This window comes from Elephas maximus, chromosome 13 (assembly GCF_024166365.1).
Source record: "Elephas maximus indicus isolate mEleMax1 chromosome 13, mEleMax1 primary haplotype, whole genome shotgun sequence".
Taxonomy (NCBI): Eukaryota; Metazoa; Chordata; class Mammalia; order Proboscidea; family Elephantidae; genus Elephas; species Elephas maximus.
Window position 1 is genome coordinate 48,800,765 of NC_064831.1, and position 19,060 is coordinate 48,819,824.

The 19,060-nt window shown below is 40.3% G+C and overlaps 1 protein-coding gene and 1 pseudogene across 1 annotated transcript in view; one reads left to right on the forward strand and one right to left on the reverse strand.

Annotated features, from left to right (window-relative positions):
* ADAM10 (ADAM metallopeptidase domain 10) overlaps window positions 1-19,060 on the reverse strand; it is a 166,956-nt gene that overhangs the window by 65,629 nt on the left and 82,267 nt on the right. The window contains exons 3-4 of the mRNA XM_049905181.1: window positions 15,731-15,849; window positions 13,142-13,300 (exon numbers count right to left, since the gene is read on the reverse strand). Coding sequence (XP_049761138.1) covers window positions 13,142-13,300; window positions 15,731-15,849 — 278 coding nt within the window. The remainder of the gene's footprint in view (window positions 1-13,141; window positions 13,301-15,730; window positions 15,850-19,060) is intronic.
* Window positions 4,798-5,783, forward strand: LOC126057270 (etoposide-induced protein 2.4 homolog; annotated as a pseudogene).

Sequence of the window (19,060 nt, forward strand, 5' to 3'; positions counted from 1 at the left end):
ATGAAAAATTACACACAGACACAAGAGACTTGTTTTTACCTTAGAGAGGTGTTCTTACATATGGACAAAAGGAAGAACTGGGCGGAACGAGAAATCACCCCAATAATCACAAGAGATGCACAAACTGCAAAGTCTTAGAACAAAGGGAAGCCAAGAGATTATTAGACCTAGGGCAAAAACTCAGAGTGAGGGAAACAGTAAGATCTGACTTCGTACTGCTTCCCCAGAAGGAAATTAGGACTGATCCTATAGACCAGAGTAAATGAGCCAAGACCCGGGAACCAAGAAGTCACAAATGCAAGGAAAGAAATACAGCCACAAAAGCTGGGGATCAAGGCAGTAAGAGGTTTTGAGACAACCCTCAAGATTTCTGTGGATGGACACACTGTGAAGAAGTCCCAGATTGCCAGGAAAGTGGGAAAACATCTCTCCTTGCACAGTGCTGGAGGGAAATACTTTATAATCTCTAAATTCTACTCATCTTTCAGTCTCTAGATCGAATACTATTTCCTCTGGCCAATTCAATTCCTCCAAGTGGAGTTTTCCTGAAATTGTAAAGACTCGACCTTGACCTCTTCCGTGGTACAAAGCGTTTCCTACTTGGTATTATTAGTCACTTCTGTGTATATCTTCTCTCTAACAATTAGATCTCATGTTTTGTATAAATGCTTGTATCAAATTAAGCTATCGTCTGAGTACCTAGCATAAAACAGATGCTCAAATATCTGTTGAAATGAATTCAAGATTTAAAAAAAATTTTTTTTAGCTACCACCACTGACTGCTCTGACAGGGATCACAATAGAAGGTCTCAGACAGAGCTAGAGAAAAATGCAGAACACAATTTTAACTCATAAAAAAGCAGTCTTACTTGACTTACTGGTCAGACAGACTGGAGAAACCCCGAGACTACAGCCTTTTAGCTCGGTAATGAAGACACTCCTGAGGTTCACCCTTCAGCCAAAGATTAGACAGGCCCATAAAACAAAACGAAACTAAAGGGGCACACCAGCCCAGGGGCAAGGACTAGAAGGCAGGAAGGGACAGGAAAGTTGGTAATAGGGAGCCCAAGGACAAGAAGAGAGAGTGTTGACATGTCTTGGGGTTGGTAACCAATGTCACAAAACAATATGTGTACTAACATTAATGAGAAGCTACTTTGTTCTGTAACCTTCATCTACTATGCCAGGAATGACAGCCTGAAGAGGAATGGTGTTGCAGTCATCGTCAAAAAGAACATTTTAAGACCTATCCTGAGGTACAATGCTGTCAGTGATAGGATAATATCTATACGCCTACAAGGAAGACCAGTTAATATGACTATTATTCAAATTTACATACCAACCACTAAGGCCAAAGAAGAAACAGAAGATTTTTATCAGCTGATGCAGCCTGAAATTGGTCAAACATGCAATGAGGTTGCACTGATAATTACTGGTGATTGGAATGTGAAAGCTGGAAACAAAGAAGAAGGATCAATAGTTGGAAAATATGGCTGTGGTGACAGAAACAATGTCGGGGATCGAATGACAGAATTTTGCCAGACCAACAACTTCTTCATTGCAAATACCTTCTTTCACCAACATAAATGGCCACTATACACATGGACACACAGGAATCAAACTGACTACATCTCTGGAAAGAGACAATGGAAAAGCTCAATATCATCAGTCAGAACAAGGCCAGGGGCCGACTATGGAACACACCATCAATTGCTCATATGCAAGTTCAAGCTGAAACTGAAGAAAATCAGAGCAAGTCCACGAGAGCCAAAATATGACCTTGAGTACATCCTACCTGAATTTAGAGACCATCTCAAGAAAAGATTTGATGCATTGAACACTACTGACTGAAGACCAGACGAGTTGAGATCAAGGATTTCATACATGGAGAAAGCAAGAGGTCATTGCAAAGATCGGAAAGAAAAGACCAAAATGGATGTCAGAGGAGACTCTGAAACTTGCTCATGAACATCAAGCAGCTACAGCAAAAGGAAGAAATGATGAAGTAAAAGAAATGTACAGATTTCAAAGGGTGGCTCGAGAAGACAAAGTAAAGTATCACAACAACATGTGCAAAGAGCTGGAGATAGAAAACCAAAGGGGAAGAACTAGATTGGCGTTTCTCAAGCTGAAAGAACTGAAGAAAAAATTCAAGACTCGAGTTGCAATAGTAAAGGATTCCATAGGGAAAATATTAAATGACACAGGAAGCATCAGAAGAATATGGAAGGAATACACAGAGTCATTATACCAAAAAGAATTAGTCGATGTTCAACCGTTTCAAGAGGTAGCATATGATCAGGAACCAATGGTACTGAAGGAAGAAGTCCATGCTGCTCTGAAGGCACTGGCAAAAAACAAGGCTTCAGGAATTGATGGGATATCAATTGAGATGTTTCAACAAACGGATGCAGCACTGGAGGTGCTCACTCATCTACGCCAAGAAATATGGAAGACAGCTTCCTGGCCAACTGACTGGAAGAGATCCACATTTATACCTATTCCCAAGAAAGGTAATCCAACCGAATGTGGAAATTACAGAAGAATATCATTAATATCATACACAAGCAAAATTTTGCTGAAGATCATTCAAAAGCAGTTGCAGCAGTATATGGACAGGGAACTGCCAGGCATTCAGGCTGGTTTCAGAAGAGGACGTGGAACCAGGGATATCACTGCTGATGTCAGATGGATCCTGGCTGAAAGCAGAGAATACCAGAAGGATATTTACCTGTGTTTTACTGACTGTGCAAAGGCATCTGACTGTGTGGATCATAACAAATTATGGGTAATGTTGTGAAGAATGGGAATTCCAGAAAACTTAATTGTGCTCATGAGGAACCTTCACATAGATCAAGAAGGAGTTGTTTGGACAGAACAAGAGATACTGATTGGTTTAAAGTCTGGAAAGGTGTGCATCAGGGTTGTATTCTTCCACTATACCTATTCAATCCGTATGCTGAGCAAATAATACAAGAAGCTGGACTATATGAAGAAGAATGGGGCATCAGGATCGGAGGAAGACTCATTAACAACGTTGCTTGCTGAAAGTGAAGAGGACTGGAAGCATTTACTAATGAAGATCAAAGACCACAGCATTCAGTATGGATTACCCCTCAACATAAAGAAAACAAAAATCCTCACAACTGGACCAATGAACAACATCATGATAAACAGAGAAAAGATGGAAGTTGTCAAGGATTTCATTCTACTTGGATCCACAATCAACAGCCATGGAAGCAGCAGTTGAGAAGTCAAAAGACGCATTGCATTGGGTAAATCTGCTGCAAAGGACCTCTTTAAAGTATTAAAGAGCAAAGATGTCACCTTAAAGACTAAGGTGCGCCTGACCCAATCGCATCATATGCATGTAAAAGCTGGATAATGAATAAGGAAGACTGAAGAAGAATTGACACCTTTGAATTGTGGTGTTGGCGAAGAATATTGAATATACCATGGACTGCCAAAAGATCGAACAAATCCGTCTTAGAAGAAGTACAACCAGAATGCTCCTTAGAAGCAAGGATGGCGAAACTGGGTCTTACATACTCTGGACATGTTGTCGGGGGAATCAGTCCCTGGAGAAGGACGTCATGCCTGGCAGAGTACAGGGTTAGCGGAAAAGAGGAAGACCCTCAAGGAGGTGGATTGACACAGTGGCTACAGCAATGAGCTCAAGCATAACAGTGACTATAAGGATGGCTCAGGACGGGGCAGTGTTTCTTTCTGTTGTGCACAGGGTCGCTATGAGTCGGAACTGACTTCATGGCACCTAACAACAACAATATTTTGTATACTGTAATTTGAAACATTAAAAACATCAGGAATTAGAAAATTTATTTCTTTGTAAACTGCATTTTACATATTATAAATTAAAGATATAAATCCCTTTTGAAAGCTTGATGTTTAGATTAAAAAAAAGTTTCCAAAGCAATACTTCGGAATTTACATATGCTTCAAATCTGTCAGCAAAAAAAAAAAAAAAAAAACTCTCCTAATAGAAAAAAGGGATCAAGTATAAAATTTTTCCTATATTCTTTCAAAACTTCTAAAAGGGCCCATTTTCCCTGGCCACCACATTAACTGCAAAAATGGACAATGACATTTTCCCCCTAAAATTACTGACAATAAAATCCCCATTGCTAGAAAAAGCTTTTGTTCAGCTAATGAATAAGCCCTCATTGAGATGCTAAATCATAGGATGTACTGTGGTTCCCTGAAAAGGCCAAACAGCATATTCTTTCACAAAGACTAAGTCATGAGTGTAGAATATTCAGCCTATTTAAAACAAAGATCAGCTTTAGATCCATTGCCTTTCTTCCAGCTCCTCTGCTTGCCAACCTCTCGCTATTGTTTGGTTGTATTTTAGAAGGCAGAAATATAAATAATACATACAGTGTGACACAGCCTCAAGCAGGAAACAGCTCTGGTTAACTCTCGGTCAGCCACTCCAGCCAGGGCAGTATGTACAGTTCAACTCTCTGCCCAGCAGAACCACGTATAAAAAGCCCACCTCTCACTGCACCGCAACTAGAGTACCCCCAGCAGGGCAACACTCTGCCTGCGTGGCTGGAAGGTTAGGAACTTGACTCTAAGGTTCAAGGCCTTGGCCAGAAGACTAACAGTCAAACACTGTGCCTAAGAGAGGGCTGCATGGCCCCGGCATGCCCAGGCAGGGGCAGCGGCTGGAGTGGGGAGCTGAGCAGCCTGTGGCCGACTAGGACCAGGCCGGGTGCCACAGCAGCTGCCGTGGAGCTGCTGGGCCCTTTGCGATGAGAGATCCTGAGGTGCTTCTCTCTCCTCTGTGTGGTTGACAGTGTGGTTGGTGAACAGATGGGTGACAGTGTCAAAACCTTTCTCCAGGACCCTGCCAGGGGAAACAGGCCTCCATCTGGCTATCTGTACCATCTCACAGCTGGCTGTGTGAACACAGCAAAAGAGGAAGGAACAGCGTCTAAGAAGGGCAAGTAGTGTCCTGGTACAGAAGACAGCCAGTGTTTAGGGAGGTGGCAAGACAGTGAGCCACATACTATTGTTAGTAGGATTTTCTGATTGACTCTCCTCTTGTTCTACGGGTGTCGATTTCCTGCGCTTCCGTCAGTAACAGCACAAACTACTGGTGATCCATCACTACGTGGAGACATTCAGTCGTGGCTGGAATTCTTCCTCACATCAGTTCTCAGTGCTCTTTGGGTGCTTAGCGAAGTTGTCAGTGCTATTTGGTTCCAAGATGTAGCTGATCTGACATCTGAGGTAGCAGGGAGGAAGCCTCACCCACTCCCTAGTGTCAGCAAAGTAACCACTGAGAAGCTCTTCAGCCTTTTGCTGCAGCATCTTTTCTTTCTCCCAGGGATGTTTATAAGTCTCTTCCCCACCCATCTTGCTGGTCAGCTCTTAGTCTCCTCATGTGTTCCTTCTGCATTCACTGGACTGCTTTGAATACCGCTGGTTCAATAAAGTAACTGAAACATACCAGTGGCTGTCAGACACAGAAAGGAACGGGACTTACTACTTTGGATTGGTTTGCCTTTGGCTTTCCTCACAGCCATGCATTTCTCACACATTATCAGTGGCTGCCTCTTTCCTTTACTCATTATCAGCACCAATGAAGCAAAGACCCCCTTATTTCAGTTGCGCCTCTATTCCTTGGTGGTCTTCTCAAGCAACAGCCTCTTCTACAAGACGGTCTACCTGCAGTCTGCTCTGAGTAGCTCAACCTCTGCAGGAAGTTCCCATCACCACATCCATCTCCTGCCAAGCTGAAGGCTGCTGCAGGCCTCTGACTTCACCTACCATCCACAGGGGATGGGTAGGCGGAAAGGAGGACGTGACAGCTCTTTGCTATGTTCACCTCCCTGACCGAGGGAGGGCAGGGCTGATTCTGCCAAGGGTCATTTGCTTATTCCCTCCTGAGGAACCAGAATTTTGTCTCTGGTACACTTAGGCAGAATCTCCTGACACTTGTATGTGGGTTTTTAACACCGAGAGTCTGAAAGGACCACAGGTTTTTCCATAGCTGTTTTCTAGCATTTGCCAAACCTTGTGCCTACACTGATTTCAATACTTTGTTTTTCTCCCTGTGCCACTGGTCCTACCCTACCTCCCCCTGCCTTCCATCCCTGGATGAGCAGATTTTGTAAGTCTGGCTGTCGTAACCGTGGATTTATTTATTGTCTTCTGTGAAGCACGTACACTGGATGTGGCAGGTGAAGGCATGTCTCAGTTACTCCTGGCTCCTCCCTCGACAGTCTGGGTTTTTGTAACTCAGGTTAGGTTTCAGGCTCTCTTGTTCCTGCAAAAAATGAGTTTGAAGAGACGTGACAGGAGGAAAGACCTCACACCCAGGTCTGCTGGGTTTTGAGGAGTGATTTTCTTTCTTCCCCTTGAACGGGAAAGGCTTTCTTCACTGGTACATAAAGTACCCCAACTACAGGAGTTACAAATCCTGGACAAGTGCCACCGTAATGCAAAATGCTCAGAGAACCTGAACGTTTATATTCTGGAGGTCTGAGATTTACTGCTGGCCGCTGCAGGTCTGTCTAGTATTTCAAAGGAATACTGGGTGTTGCAAATAGGAAACTAAAGGGGTAAATTTATTCAAACCATTGCGCCTGTGATTCGTCGGCTTTTTTCCTGTTACTCTAAGAGACTAAGTATGGGGGTGGGAAGAGAGGGTGTCAAAAACAATTGTACAATTTGAAATTATCACAATTAAACATCAGCTGGTTTCCCATACACACACACACTGCGTGTTAATTCCTCCAATAACATGCTATTAATCAAGTAATCCAACATTTATTATTTTAATGGAATTTAAAAGAGTGACTCCACAGACAGACAATGCACAAAAAGTTGCTCTGTTAGTATTTGGGCATAGAGTAGGGTCCTTGTCCGTGAAAACGGACATTTTCAAAGTTGCCAAAACCAATAAGGATTCACTGAGAGCATGGGTGGAAAGAAGAGTAGGCTTCTTTTTGGGGGTAGGGGGGTGGGGGGACAGTTTAGAGGGAGGAAAGAACGGGTAAGGGACCCCAAATGTCCTCCCCTTTCTAATTCCAGTGGGTAGTAGTCCCCTATCTCCATGTCCAATTTCTGTCTGTGGAGCATATGTGGGGGAAGCATAGGAACAGGGGCACAGTATGGTTGTCCCTGGGAAGGGGACAGGCTGAGATGGTCCCTTTTCCACATGCACAAACACCACCTATCTCCCAGGGAACATGTCCCTCCTGGCCCCTGCTCTGTAGGAGGTAAGGGCTGGTGCTGGGTGCCAGTAGGATCAGGAGGGCCAGGCTAACAGGAGAAATATTCTGACCACTTATAAGCAGTATCACTCGATGCTAAAGCAGCGAAGGGCAGACCCTTTACCCTGTCATCACTGCATCCACAGTATTTAAAGTGTCTTCTAGAGTTGAGGCATTCGAGTAACAGTAATAAAAAAACTAATCAGTTGTTAATTACAATTCCTCAGAAATAATGTCTTTGGTTGTCTAGTGTTTCATAACACTTACCATTAGCTATCAACAATCAACATTTTGGTTTTTCTCAATGACTATTGATTTTATTCTACTTTTAAACATAAAGCCACAAGAGAAAATTAAAGTTAAACCTGAAAACTTGTTACATGCTGATTTAGAGTGATTGCTATTTCCATGTATTCAATTTAGGACGACACACCTCTGAAAAAAAAACAGTAAATGGGTGACTCAGGGCCAGACAAGATGCCAGTTTCCTTTTGTTCTTTTTCCCTCTCCTTTCTCCTTTTTTCTTTTCTTTCCTTCCCTTTTCAAGTTCCCAAGATGTAGCAGCTGAAAAGAATTATTTTTGCAACCAGTGTAATAACTACCCTTCTATCATGTCAGATTTTTCCCTCCAGCAGTCAAAAGTATACCCCTCATATTCAAGGTTCAAGCCAAATGCCACCTCCCCTGGGAAGTCTCCTAAATTTCCCTAAGGCTTCCTTAATGTGTTAAGCTCTGATGACATTTCTGTTACAGCATTTATCACATTCTGGCTCTATTACTGACTAAGAATTCCCCTGAAGACTGGGCGGGGGGGGGGGGGTCATAATCCTTCCTGTACATTCACACACATCAATAAATATTTGAACTTAATTTTTCAGTCAGCACCTGGATTCCACGCCTCTTTGCAAAGGTCATCCATTAACCAAAGACCATCCATTAACTGCTGCCTCCAATAACCTACTTTTAGCCTTCAGACTATCTGTAACCAGGAACCATCTCCCATTTAAAACTTTTCCTACAGGAGAGTGTGTTCCAAATCCCCAACTACGTTACAGACTGGTTATAAAATAGGATAGGTTCAAAACTAGGGCCCGTAAGCACATAAATTTCCTAATTTTATGTCAGTGTTATTCTTAATTGCATTGATTCATTTACTAAACAAAGAACAGGAGGAGAAACTATTATTTACCAAGCACCAGGGATACAAGAATAAATAACAGAGTATCCACCCTCAAAGAGCTTACAGTCTAGCTGGGGAGTCAAACATGTAAACAAGTATTACATTTAAGCATTAACTGGTTAAATGTTAAGATTTCTCTGCAACCACCTATGTTATTGTTGCTGATGTGTACCATACAGTTGATTTTGACTCATACAGACCCCATAAACCCACTGCCATCGAATCGATTCCAACTCAAAGCAACAGGACAGAGCAAAACTGCCCTATAGGGTTTCCTGGGCTGTAATCTTATGTTTTCTCTCATGGAGCTGCTGCTAAGTTTGAATGCTGACCTTTCAGTTAGCAGCTGAGCACTCAACCATTGCACCACCAGGGCAGTCATCTACAGTTTAATAAATATCAGCTGAATTTAATTTACTATCCAGCCAACAGCTGTCTTCCTTCCACGTCTCTTCTCAAAGATCAATCATATGACCCATGACCTTTAAATTCAAGACTTAAGGAAGATTCAAGACTTAAGGAGGATTCCTTAACATATAAACCAAAAACCCACTGCCGTCGAGTTGATTCTGACTCATAGTGACCCTACAGGACAGAGTAGAACTGTCCCATAGAGTTTCCAAGGAATGCCTGGTGAATTCGAACTGCTGACCTTTTGGTTAGCAGCCACAGCACTTAAGCACTACACCACTAGGGTTTCCCCTTAATATATAAGCAAGAGTAAAGTGGGGGAGTCCAGAACTGAGGAGTCAGTAAATGCTTCTACAAGATTATATCTGAGTGATAACTACCCTTCTCCTATCATCTCAGGTTTTTTTCTGGAAGGGTAAGTATCAGTTTGCAAGAGAAAGCATCCACCACTAGCACAAGATGAACATTCCTTCTGTTCTCTTCCTTCCACAAGACTCATCTTAAATCTCTAAAGTGTCTCCTTTCCACAGCTCAGGCAGCAGACCAAGACCTTAAGTGTCCTCAGAACTTATTTAATCCCTTTGCCTCTTTTCAAAATTTAGCTTCTCTTTAATCAACCAACAGTTGATAAGTTAAGGACAAAAAGGTCATCGTAGCTTAGTTTGTAACAGACAAAAACCAGAAACAACTCAAACGACTGACGACAAGCAAATGCGTAAACAGTTTTTGGTAAATCCATGAAATAGGATACTACTCACCAATAAGAAGGAAAGAACATGGATGAATCTTAAAATAACTATGTCGAGAGAGCGGGCTATCTCATTAGGGGGAGAGTAATTGGGAGTATTTTTTTTTTTTTTAGCAAGGTGTATATGGGTTTTTGTGTGACAGACTGACTTGGTTTGTAAACTTTCACTTAAAGCACAATAAAAATTATAAAAAATAATAATAATTATGTTGAGTTAAGGATGCCAGAAATTAAACAAACAAAAAAAAGAGTACATAACATATAATTGAATGTACATAAAATTCTAGAAAATGCAACCTACAGAATAGTGGTTGCCTAAGGAAGGAGGGGAGCCCGGTGGCAGTGGTTAAGCACTTGGTATTAACTGAAAGGTTAGTGGTTCAAACACACCAGCCACTCTGCAGGATAAAGATGTAGCAATATGGTTCCGTAAAGACCAGTCCTTGGGAGTAAAAGCAGTGAGAATTTACAGCTCTCTTCCATGAGCAAAGCAGAAGAGCACATGGTAAAGAACAAGAGTTCTACAATCATGTGACCTAACTTTTCAAAGCCTTAGTTTCCTCGTCTATAAAATGGGGATAAAGCAGGGCAATAAAAGAGGAAGGCAGAAGAATTTATGCATTCCAACTATGGTGCTGGCCAAGATTATCAAAAACACCGTGGACTGCGAGAAGAACCATCAGTTTTAGAAGAAATACAACCAGAAGGCTCCTTAGAAGTGGGGATGGTGAGACTTCAACCCACGTACTTTGGACACATCATCAGGAAAGATCAATTGCTAGAAAAGGACACCATGGTTGGCAAAGCAGAGGGTCGGCAAAAACAAGGGAAACCCTCAATGAGATGGACTGACACAACAGCCACAACAACGGACTCAAACACAGCAACAGTCACGAATGGCACAGGGCCGGGTGACGTTTTGTTCTGTTATACAGAAGGTACCATGAGTCAGAGCCAACTCGATGGCTACCAACAACACGGTTCACAGAGTTACTGTGAGGATTAAACGGAATAACGCAAGTAGAGAACTTGATACAGGGCCAGGTTCTGCTGCTGCTGCTGCTACCAGAACCTTAGGTATTCTCTTCAGAGAGATTAAACGATCAGTGAAAGTAAATTTACCTCTCTAGTAAATAAACCACAGCCTGCGGAACAAATGAGTCCTACCACCTGTTTTTCTTTCGCCTGTAAACTAAGGTGGTTTTTACATTTTTAAATGGTTAGAAGAAAAATATCAAAAGAACAATATTTTGTGTCATGCGAAAATTATATGAAATGTAACTTTAAGTGTACATAAATAAAGTTTTATTGGCACACAGCCATGCTTACTCACTTAGGTATTTTCTACAGCTACTTGCACAGTACAGTAGCACCGACAGAGAGCAGGTGGTCTGCAAAGCCTGAAGTAGCTACTATCTGAACCTTCACAGAAAAAAGTCTGTCAACCCCTGCTCTAAAATCCAGAATGTAGTTAACTATTTAGAAGCTAAAAAGTTAATTCGTGGGTGTTTTCTCTTCTTAAACTACAGTTAATTCCACAAATTTTCAGATAGTTTTGTTTCAAAAGTAATTGCCTAAATTTGTAAGCATTAAAAAATATGTTCCATTCGTTCCCATACTTCCAACCCTCATAATCACTACATTTTCACTTACTAGAGAGAGAGTTACAAACAAAATCACTCTACTATTACTCTTAGGTTCTAATACCACTATTGGTATATATATAATAATAAAAAGAACTTGAAAAGGCCTCCTTACTGTGAGCTTATATTTACGTGGAGAAGTAAAAAAGTAAGAGCTAAAATCAATGGTAAAGTTAATAACAAAAAGAAGAGAAAACTGAAAAGCATTCAATATCATTGATTCTCCAACCTAATTAATTATCTTTGGGGAAAAAGAAAGATTGACATAAAAAAAGATATTTGGAAGTTACTACGGAAAGCAACATGAAAAAATACAATTACATTACAAGGGAGAAATGAAAGTGAAGGAAAAAACAAAACAGGATATGCTTAAATGTACATACCAAGGAGCTAAGAAGAGGAGGAAGACAAGAAGGAAAACACAAAAGACGGAAATCTTAACAGGCAGGCAAACACAGCAGAGGGCACTGACAGAACACATAAGGCAAAGGAAAAAGTATGACTACAGTATGATAGGAAGGGAGAGGTAAGTTCAAAATCTATTAAATTACTCTTCCCTTCTCTTTCCTTTCCCAAAAAAGCCATCTGATTTTAAATCATTTATAAAATCTAGCCGAGAAAACATTAGAGATTATTCCAAACTTTCATGAAGTATTTAAGAAGACACTGCTGCAAAGATGAATGGTAACTTAGACTATTAAAGCTGCGAAAGAAACAGAAACTGTATTTAGAGGACTTACATATCCTGATAAGGGAGGCAAGTCTACAAAAATATTAAATTACTAAGAAAATTACAAACCAACATAGAGACCAGGTACAGGATAATTCTGTTGGAAGAGTGGAAGTCAAAGGAGCTCACATTCCTGGTTGTGACGAAGGACTGTAGCGTGGCGCTTGAGGAGAAATTAAAATGGGAATCAAATAGGGATGAGTAAAAAGACTGGCAAGGGGCATTAAGGAATTCATGATTTAGCAAACTGCTAAAATCATAAATGCATATTACTCAGAATAATTATGTTATTTTCTATAGTAACCCAGCACCAGAGGCAACCAGCAGTTGAACAGACTGCAGTATGGACACTGTCAGCTAACTGAGCAAAAAGTCAAAATGGTTAAGGCATGCCAGTATATTACTAGAGGTGAGAATGAAGTCGACAATAAATTCCTGGTTGCAGAAAGGAAAATGAAACCAGGATAAAGCTGCCAAGTTAGGAGAAGAGGCAAAAGCTGAAGCTAGTGTATTTACAGTCAAAATTTTTAATTACGAGTATTCAAGAGGCATATAGGTTAGAGGAATGCATTTCTCTGCGGTATTACAATGAAGCACTCTAGTGATTGATGACTATGTATACACAGACAATGAGAGATAAAAGGGGAAATCTAAAATCATTCTCTGTTCTTGAAACACAGGAAAAGAACTACCAACAAAGTACTATCATATAAAGACCATGGCAGAGGACAAAACCTACAAATGATAAACCTGGGGTCATTCCAAGCTGAAGTCAAAGAAGTACAAAAATACCTAAAATATTCCGTAAATACTACACAAATATCCACGCTGCAGTTTACTTAAGATAACGATGCAGTGAGCCATACATGCAAAGACTCGTTAGCATTAATCAGACAGGCCAATATCAGCAATATACGATTTTTAGTTCAATCAGAATTGGTTGACTCACAGTTCAAACAGAATTTGTTGTATCATCTCAACAAAGCAAAACTGGCATGGACTGACAAGGAAACACCCTCATTACACAGACCTATTATTCATTACATTGAGACTTTGCTTGTGAAACTAATTCTAGCCTGATTAATAGCTTAGGAAAGAAAACAGCTGAGGGCGCATTTGTCACCACATAGTTTTAACTATTCATATGCCTTTTTGCTAAAGGCTATTTGATAAAATTTCAGTACTTACTAATATCATCTTCATGATAAATGACAGAGTGAAATGGCAGGCTTCGGTCTGCAATATATCTCTCTACTGGCTCAACGTAAAACGTGCCACCAAGAGTCTGGATGAATCCTTCAAATCTTCCGTCAATCACAGACCCGTGGCTAAAGCTTCCTTCTTCACCTATTAATGCAAGCAACAAACTCTTGAAAAGTTGATTTGCACATAAATGTTAAATTAATTCTCCTTTAAAAAGCCATTCTAATATACATATATATATATATATTTAATCCTGAATATAAATTTACTGGATAATTAATTCTATCACTTAATAAATACATCGAGCTGACTTTGAGATGTGAACAGCAACTAGTACTTAAAATGCACGAATTATTAATAACAATGAAAAACAGAATGTCCGTCTTGTTGATAAGGCTATATTCCCAGGATATCGCCCAGTGGCTGGCATAAATTCAGTAGGCATTCAGTAAATATAATCGCTAAATAAACTTAGAAAAAGGCAGACAGGATAAAAGCATGTTTTGAAAATTTTGCTTTAAATAAGAAAAACACGCCTTTCCCACCTGATACTGTGTGCATATGCATTTGCACTTCCTTGCCACCATTGGGCTTTGTAAATCTATTTTTTCATAGGAAAGTGTCAAATACTTCAGAAGCAATTTGAACAAAAGCATACCAGTAATCCTTTTTAAGACAGCAGACAAAGATTTGTAAAACTGTCCCATCAATTATACTTCTCTAGTAAAAGAAAAAAAAAAAAAGTACTTTTGGTTCTTGATACAATCACACAGAAAGGCTGAGCATCAAAAACTAAATGATATGGAGGGATGGAAAGCAGAGGGAAGGGTCTTTAAAAGTTAAATTTACCTGTTAAAATTTTCTCATTAAAACAAAAATCAGGACTTCCACAATTTCCAAGTTGTATATTAACATCAGTGAGTCGAATGCCAATTAATCATTGACTAAAGCTAAGAGCCCAAGACACTGGTATTTTAAATGACACCATTTTTATCTGTAAACTCATTTATAGTCTTGTACTCTTCTTGACCAACACCTAGCAACATAGGGCAGAGACTATTAAGTTATTTGCCCAATGAGATAAATGATCGAGAAAATACTAGAAAAGTTTATTAAAAATCTAGACTGGTGAAACTCTTCAGACAGGGATTGGACTGGACAATGGGATAGAAAATGATACTGGTAAAGAATGAGCTTCTTGGATCAAGTAGACAAATGAGACTATGTTGGCATCTCCTGTCTGGAGGGGAAATGAGAGGGCAGAGGGGGTCAGAAGTGGGCTGAATGGACACGAAAAGAGAGAGTGGGGGAAGGAGTGTGCCACCTCATTAGGGGGAGAGCAATTAGGAGTATATAGCAAGATATACATAAATTTTTGTATGAGAGATTGAGTTGATTTGTAAGCTTTCACTTAAAGCACAATAAAAATAAAAATCTAGACTGGTGAAAAAATACTCTTCTTTCGTCACAGAATTGTTAAAAAGCTTTTAATTTAATAACTAGGGGTTTAGCTGCATATGAGAAAAATTAAGTACAAAAATGTCTCATTTATCTGGCAAAATCAAAAAATTTAAAAAACTTCTTTAAGCATTTAATTTTTTCTGATATAATTTTGAATGTAAATCTCCAATATGTAGAAACAAAATTTGAAACAGTTAAATTTTTTCTTAATAACTCAGGATCATCTTGAGTATTATCATACAGGGTCCACAGGGTTATAATACAATATGTTGCCCCTCTCTAATACCCTCAGGCAGCTTTGATTTTCCAGCTTTTTTATGACTTCTGTAATTGTCCTAGTCTTCCCACACTATAAACGGAACAAATGTAACTTTCTCTTTGGGTTAAGGAGCACTGATGGAGCAGGGGTTAAAGCACTCAGCTGTTAACCAAAACGTCGGCAGTTCAAACCCACCAACCACTCTGCAGGAAAAGATGTGGCAGCCTGCTTCCACAAAAATTTACTGCCTTGGAAACACCATGGGGCAGTTCTACCCTGTCCTATAGAGTCCCTGTGAGTTGGAATGAACTTGATGTCAGTGGGTTTGGTTTGGGGTTTAGTATTGGATTAGGTATGCTCCCACATACCCTGCCCCCAATACCTTTTTAATCTGATGAAATTTGCTTGAATTGTGAACAAAACCAAGTAAGATTCTGAAAAGTCCTTTGGGGGATTTTCCTATGAATGACTTTGTCACATTAATTTTGGCTACTAAAACGTTCTTTAAAGTTTCCTTTTAAATTTTTCCTCTTTTTTTACAAAATGCAACAAAACTACTACTAATTTCTTGCTTGCAGACTAGGAAAATCAGAAAATTACAGAAGTCATTAAAATTTTTTTCAAAATTCTAACACTTTGGAAGTAGTAAATTAAAAAATTCATACCTTTCAGAAGCCAGCATGCACATAAAGACAAATCCAAGAATTACTTCATTTTTCAAAGACCATTACCCTTCACAATACATTTAATCTCCTTGAGATTTATACAGCTTTTCTAAAATATTTGCTTATACTTCAAAAAATATGTATTTCCTTGTGTAGGAAAAATAAGAGTTCTTGTAAGGTTCAACTTACCAAAAATATGTCCAGTGTAAATATGAGAGGTATCATAATCAAGTACTCTATCTGATGTTTCTACCTTAAATTCATCACTGAAGAGTGAGGTGTCCCTCTTCATTCGTAGGTTGAAATGTCTGCAAAATGGGGTGGGAAGAGAAAAAACTGAAATTAAAATAATCCAAATTTTAAATAATTTTTTAAAATCTGCAAAATAATTTGGCTATATGGGAATTATACTGACCAAGATTTTCTTATAAAAATTCTGCTCTGAAATGCAACCTAGCAGCTGTGGGGGATTCTAAGTTATGTACAATTAAAAAGTAAATGTCTAGGATATATTAAAAAATCAAATGGCCACAGGCTGACTCCTACAAGATCACGTACTACAACAAGATCATTCCAAGAGCAAATATGAGGCTTGGGGATAAAAGAAAGCTTCCTGACCCAATTACTATCACTGACCTGTCTTCCCTCTCCAGTAATTCTGCAACTTTGCCACTTTCCCTTACTTTTCACCACTCACCCAAGACAATACATAAAAGTGGCATCTACGTTACACACCTAACATTTTTTCTCAGAGAAGTGCACACTCTTTTACACACATACAGGCACACAAACTACCTTTCAACTCCTTTCTTTTGTCTGGGACTTCTAATTCCTGCAAATTACATCTGGACTTTCCTCAATCCAATTTAGGAACCCCAAAAGACCATAATCCTGGCCAATATTACAGTCATTCTAATAGTACTTTATGAAAGATAGGGAAAGACTAAAATACGGAAGTGGATTTAAAGAAAAATTAAAGGGTAAAGACCAATATCATTAATCTTTGAAGATATGACAATAATTTGGGGTTTAGAATAAAACTTGGAATTAATCTCAAGCCTAAAGTGTACTAAACCAAGGACGCCTATCTGCGAAATGAAGATAATACATTCTATCCATCAACTGGATCAACAAGCAACATCATGGTAAATAGAGAAAAGACAGAAGTTGTGAAGGATTTCATTTTACTTGGATCCACAATCAACACCTATGGAAGCAGCAGTCAAGAAATCAAATGAGAGGCAGGGCCAAGATGGCGGAGACACTTCTGATGATCTCTCTTACAACAAAGACCCCAAAAAACAAGTGAATCAATTATATATGACAAGCTAGGAATCCTGGGCATCAAAGGGCAAGTTAAGGAATCGGACTGAGTGACAAGGGAGGGACAGACGATACAGAAGCAGCAAGGAGTTGCCAAGCCCACGGCAGTGCCTCAGCCCTGATTCCTTGCTGTGACTGCAGCGGGGCTGATGGTAGTTTTTGAGGACACGGCTGCTTCAGCCAAAGAAGGCAAGCAAAGAGGAGTGCCCCTGACCTGTGGTGTGCCTGCAGCAGGGCTGGTGGGGGAGGGGGGAGGGTTAGAACGAGGCTGCTTCAGCAAAAGAAGCCAACTGAAATGCTGACACCCCTCACACCCTGGTGTGACGGTGGTGGGGACGTGGCTGCTTCGGCAAAAGAAGGCAAGCACAGGACACAGCCCTGACCCCCTGGGGTGATCTCAGTGTGGACCCAGCCAAGGCACACAGGCTACACATGCCTCTGGATTCTATAACAGTGCTCTTGGGACAAGATAAGTGATTTTGTCTAATTTACCGCTGGATCTAATAGCTCCTCCTTTTGAAGAACTCTCTCCTATCTATGCAATCCCTCCTCTCTCTTCCGCAGCAAGCTTCATTAACAGTTGATTTCTCTGGGCCTGGGATAGGTCATGCTGCACTCCCTGAGCCATTCTCCTGCGCTTGGAGAAGGAACAAATTAACAAACGGTGGACATATTCTGCCGACTCCTCTAATCTGGAAACTCAGAGCAGAAGCAGCTACAGTCCAGGCACAAGCGATCCACAGACTTTGTATTTCACCCCTACATGACTCCAAGTGGCTCCAATACACCAGATAGGATCTGGCCATTATATTGCAAGGGCGAATCTGTCTGAGGCCTGACTGTAACTGTATCAGCTGTGCGGTGGAGAGGCTGGTTTTGTATGTTTGACACTACTCTGCCTATGAAACAGGGCCTTCACCTACCCAAAGCAGAGGCCTGAGGACTGGAGGCTTCAACCATGCCACCTAGCCATCCAGAAAAAGGCTCCAAGGATAAGTGGTGCCTACCAGTCCTTACAGGTAAAAGCACTGGGTGCCTACGGTACAGCTGCAGAGCCCACCCACCAGAGTACTCTAGAAAACAGGGACATGCATTCCTCACAGACACTCAGGGGAAGGTTGTCGCCCCCTGCCTTCCTCAGAGTGTGACCCCCTGCTGCTACCAGAAACCTGTGCATACACCAATCACCACTTCTCCTCTAAGTAGGTAAGAGCCTACACCACACACTAGATGACTATCAGGACACCTGAGCTGAATCTACACAAGATTACTCAATGGACTCCTAAGCGCATATATCTGGTAACAGCTCTAGCCACCTGGTAACAGGACATTAGTGCTTCAAAGGCTCCAATAATCAAGTTAGCTCATTTAAGCAGCCTATTTGGGTATATCAAAACAAAACAAAGCAAGAAACTAGGACACAGTGAGCGAACATAAAATAAACTAATACAATAACTTAGAGATGGCTCAGAGACAACAGTCCATATCAAACCACATAAAAAAACAGACCATGACTGCTTCAACAAATTCCCCAAACAGAGAATCGAGGACTCTCCCGGATGAAGATGTATTCCTGGAATTACCAGATGTAGAATACAAAAGATTAATACACAGAACTCTTCAAGAAATCACGAATGAGATCAGGCAAAACGCAGAACAAGCCAAGGAACACACAGAGAAAGCAGCTGAAGAAATGAAAAAGATTATTTGAGAACATAATGAAAAACTTAAAAAGCGGAAAGAATCCACAGAAGGACAGCAATCAGAAATTCAGAAGATTTACAATAAAATTACAGAACTAGACAACTCAATACAAAGTCAGAGGAGCAGAAATGAGGAATTGGAAGGCAGAATTAGTGGGATTGAAGATAAAACACTTAACAACAGTGTATTCGAAGAAAAATCAGACAAAAGTTTTTTTAAAAAATGAAGAAATCCTAAGAATCATGTGGGACTCTATCAAGAAGAGTAACGTGCGAGTGCCTGGAATGCCAAAACAGGGAGGGATAGAAAATACAGAGAACTGTTGAAGATTTGTTGGCAGAAAACTTCTCGAAAATCGTGAAAGATGAAAGGATATCTATCCAAGATGCTCATCGAACTCCATACAAGGTAGATCCCAAAAGAAAGTCACTAAGACATATTATCACCAAACTTGCCAAAACCAAAGATAAAGAGAAAATTTTAAAAGTGGCC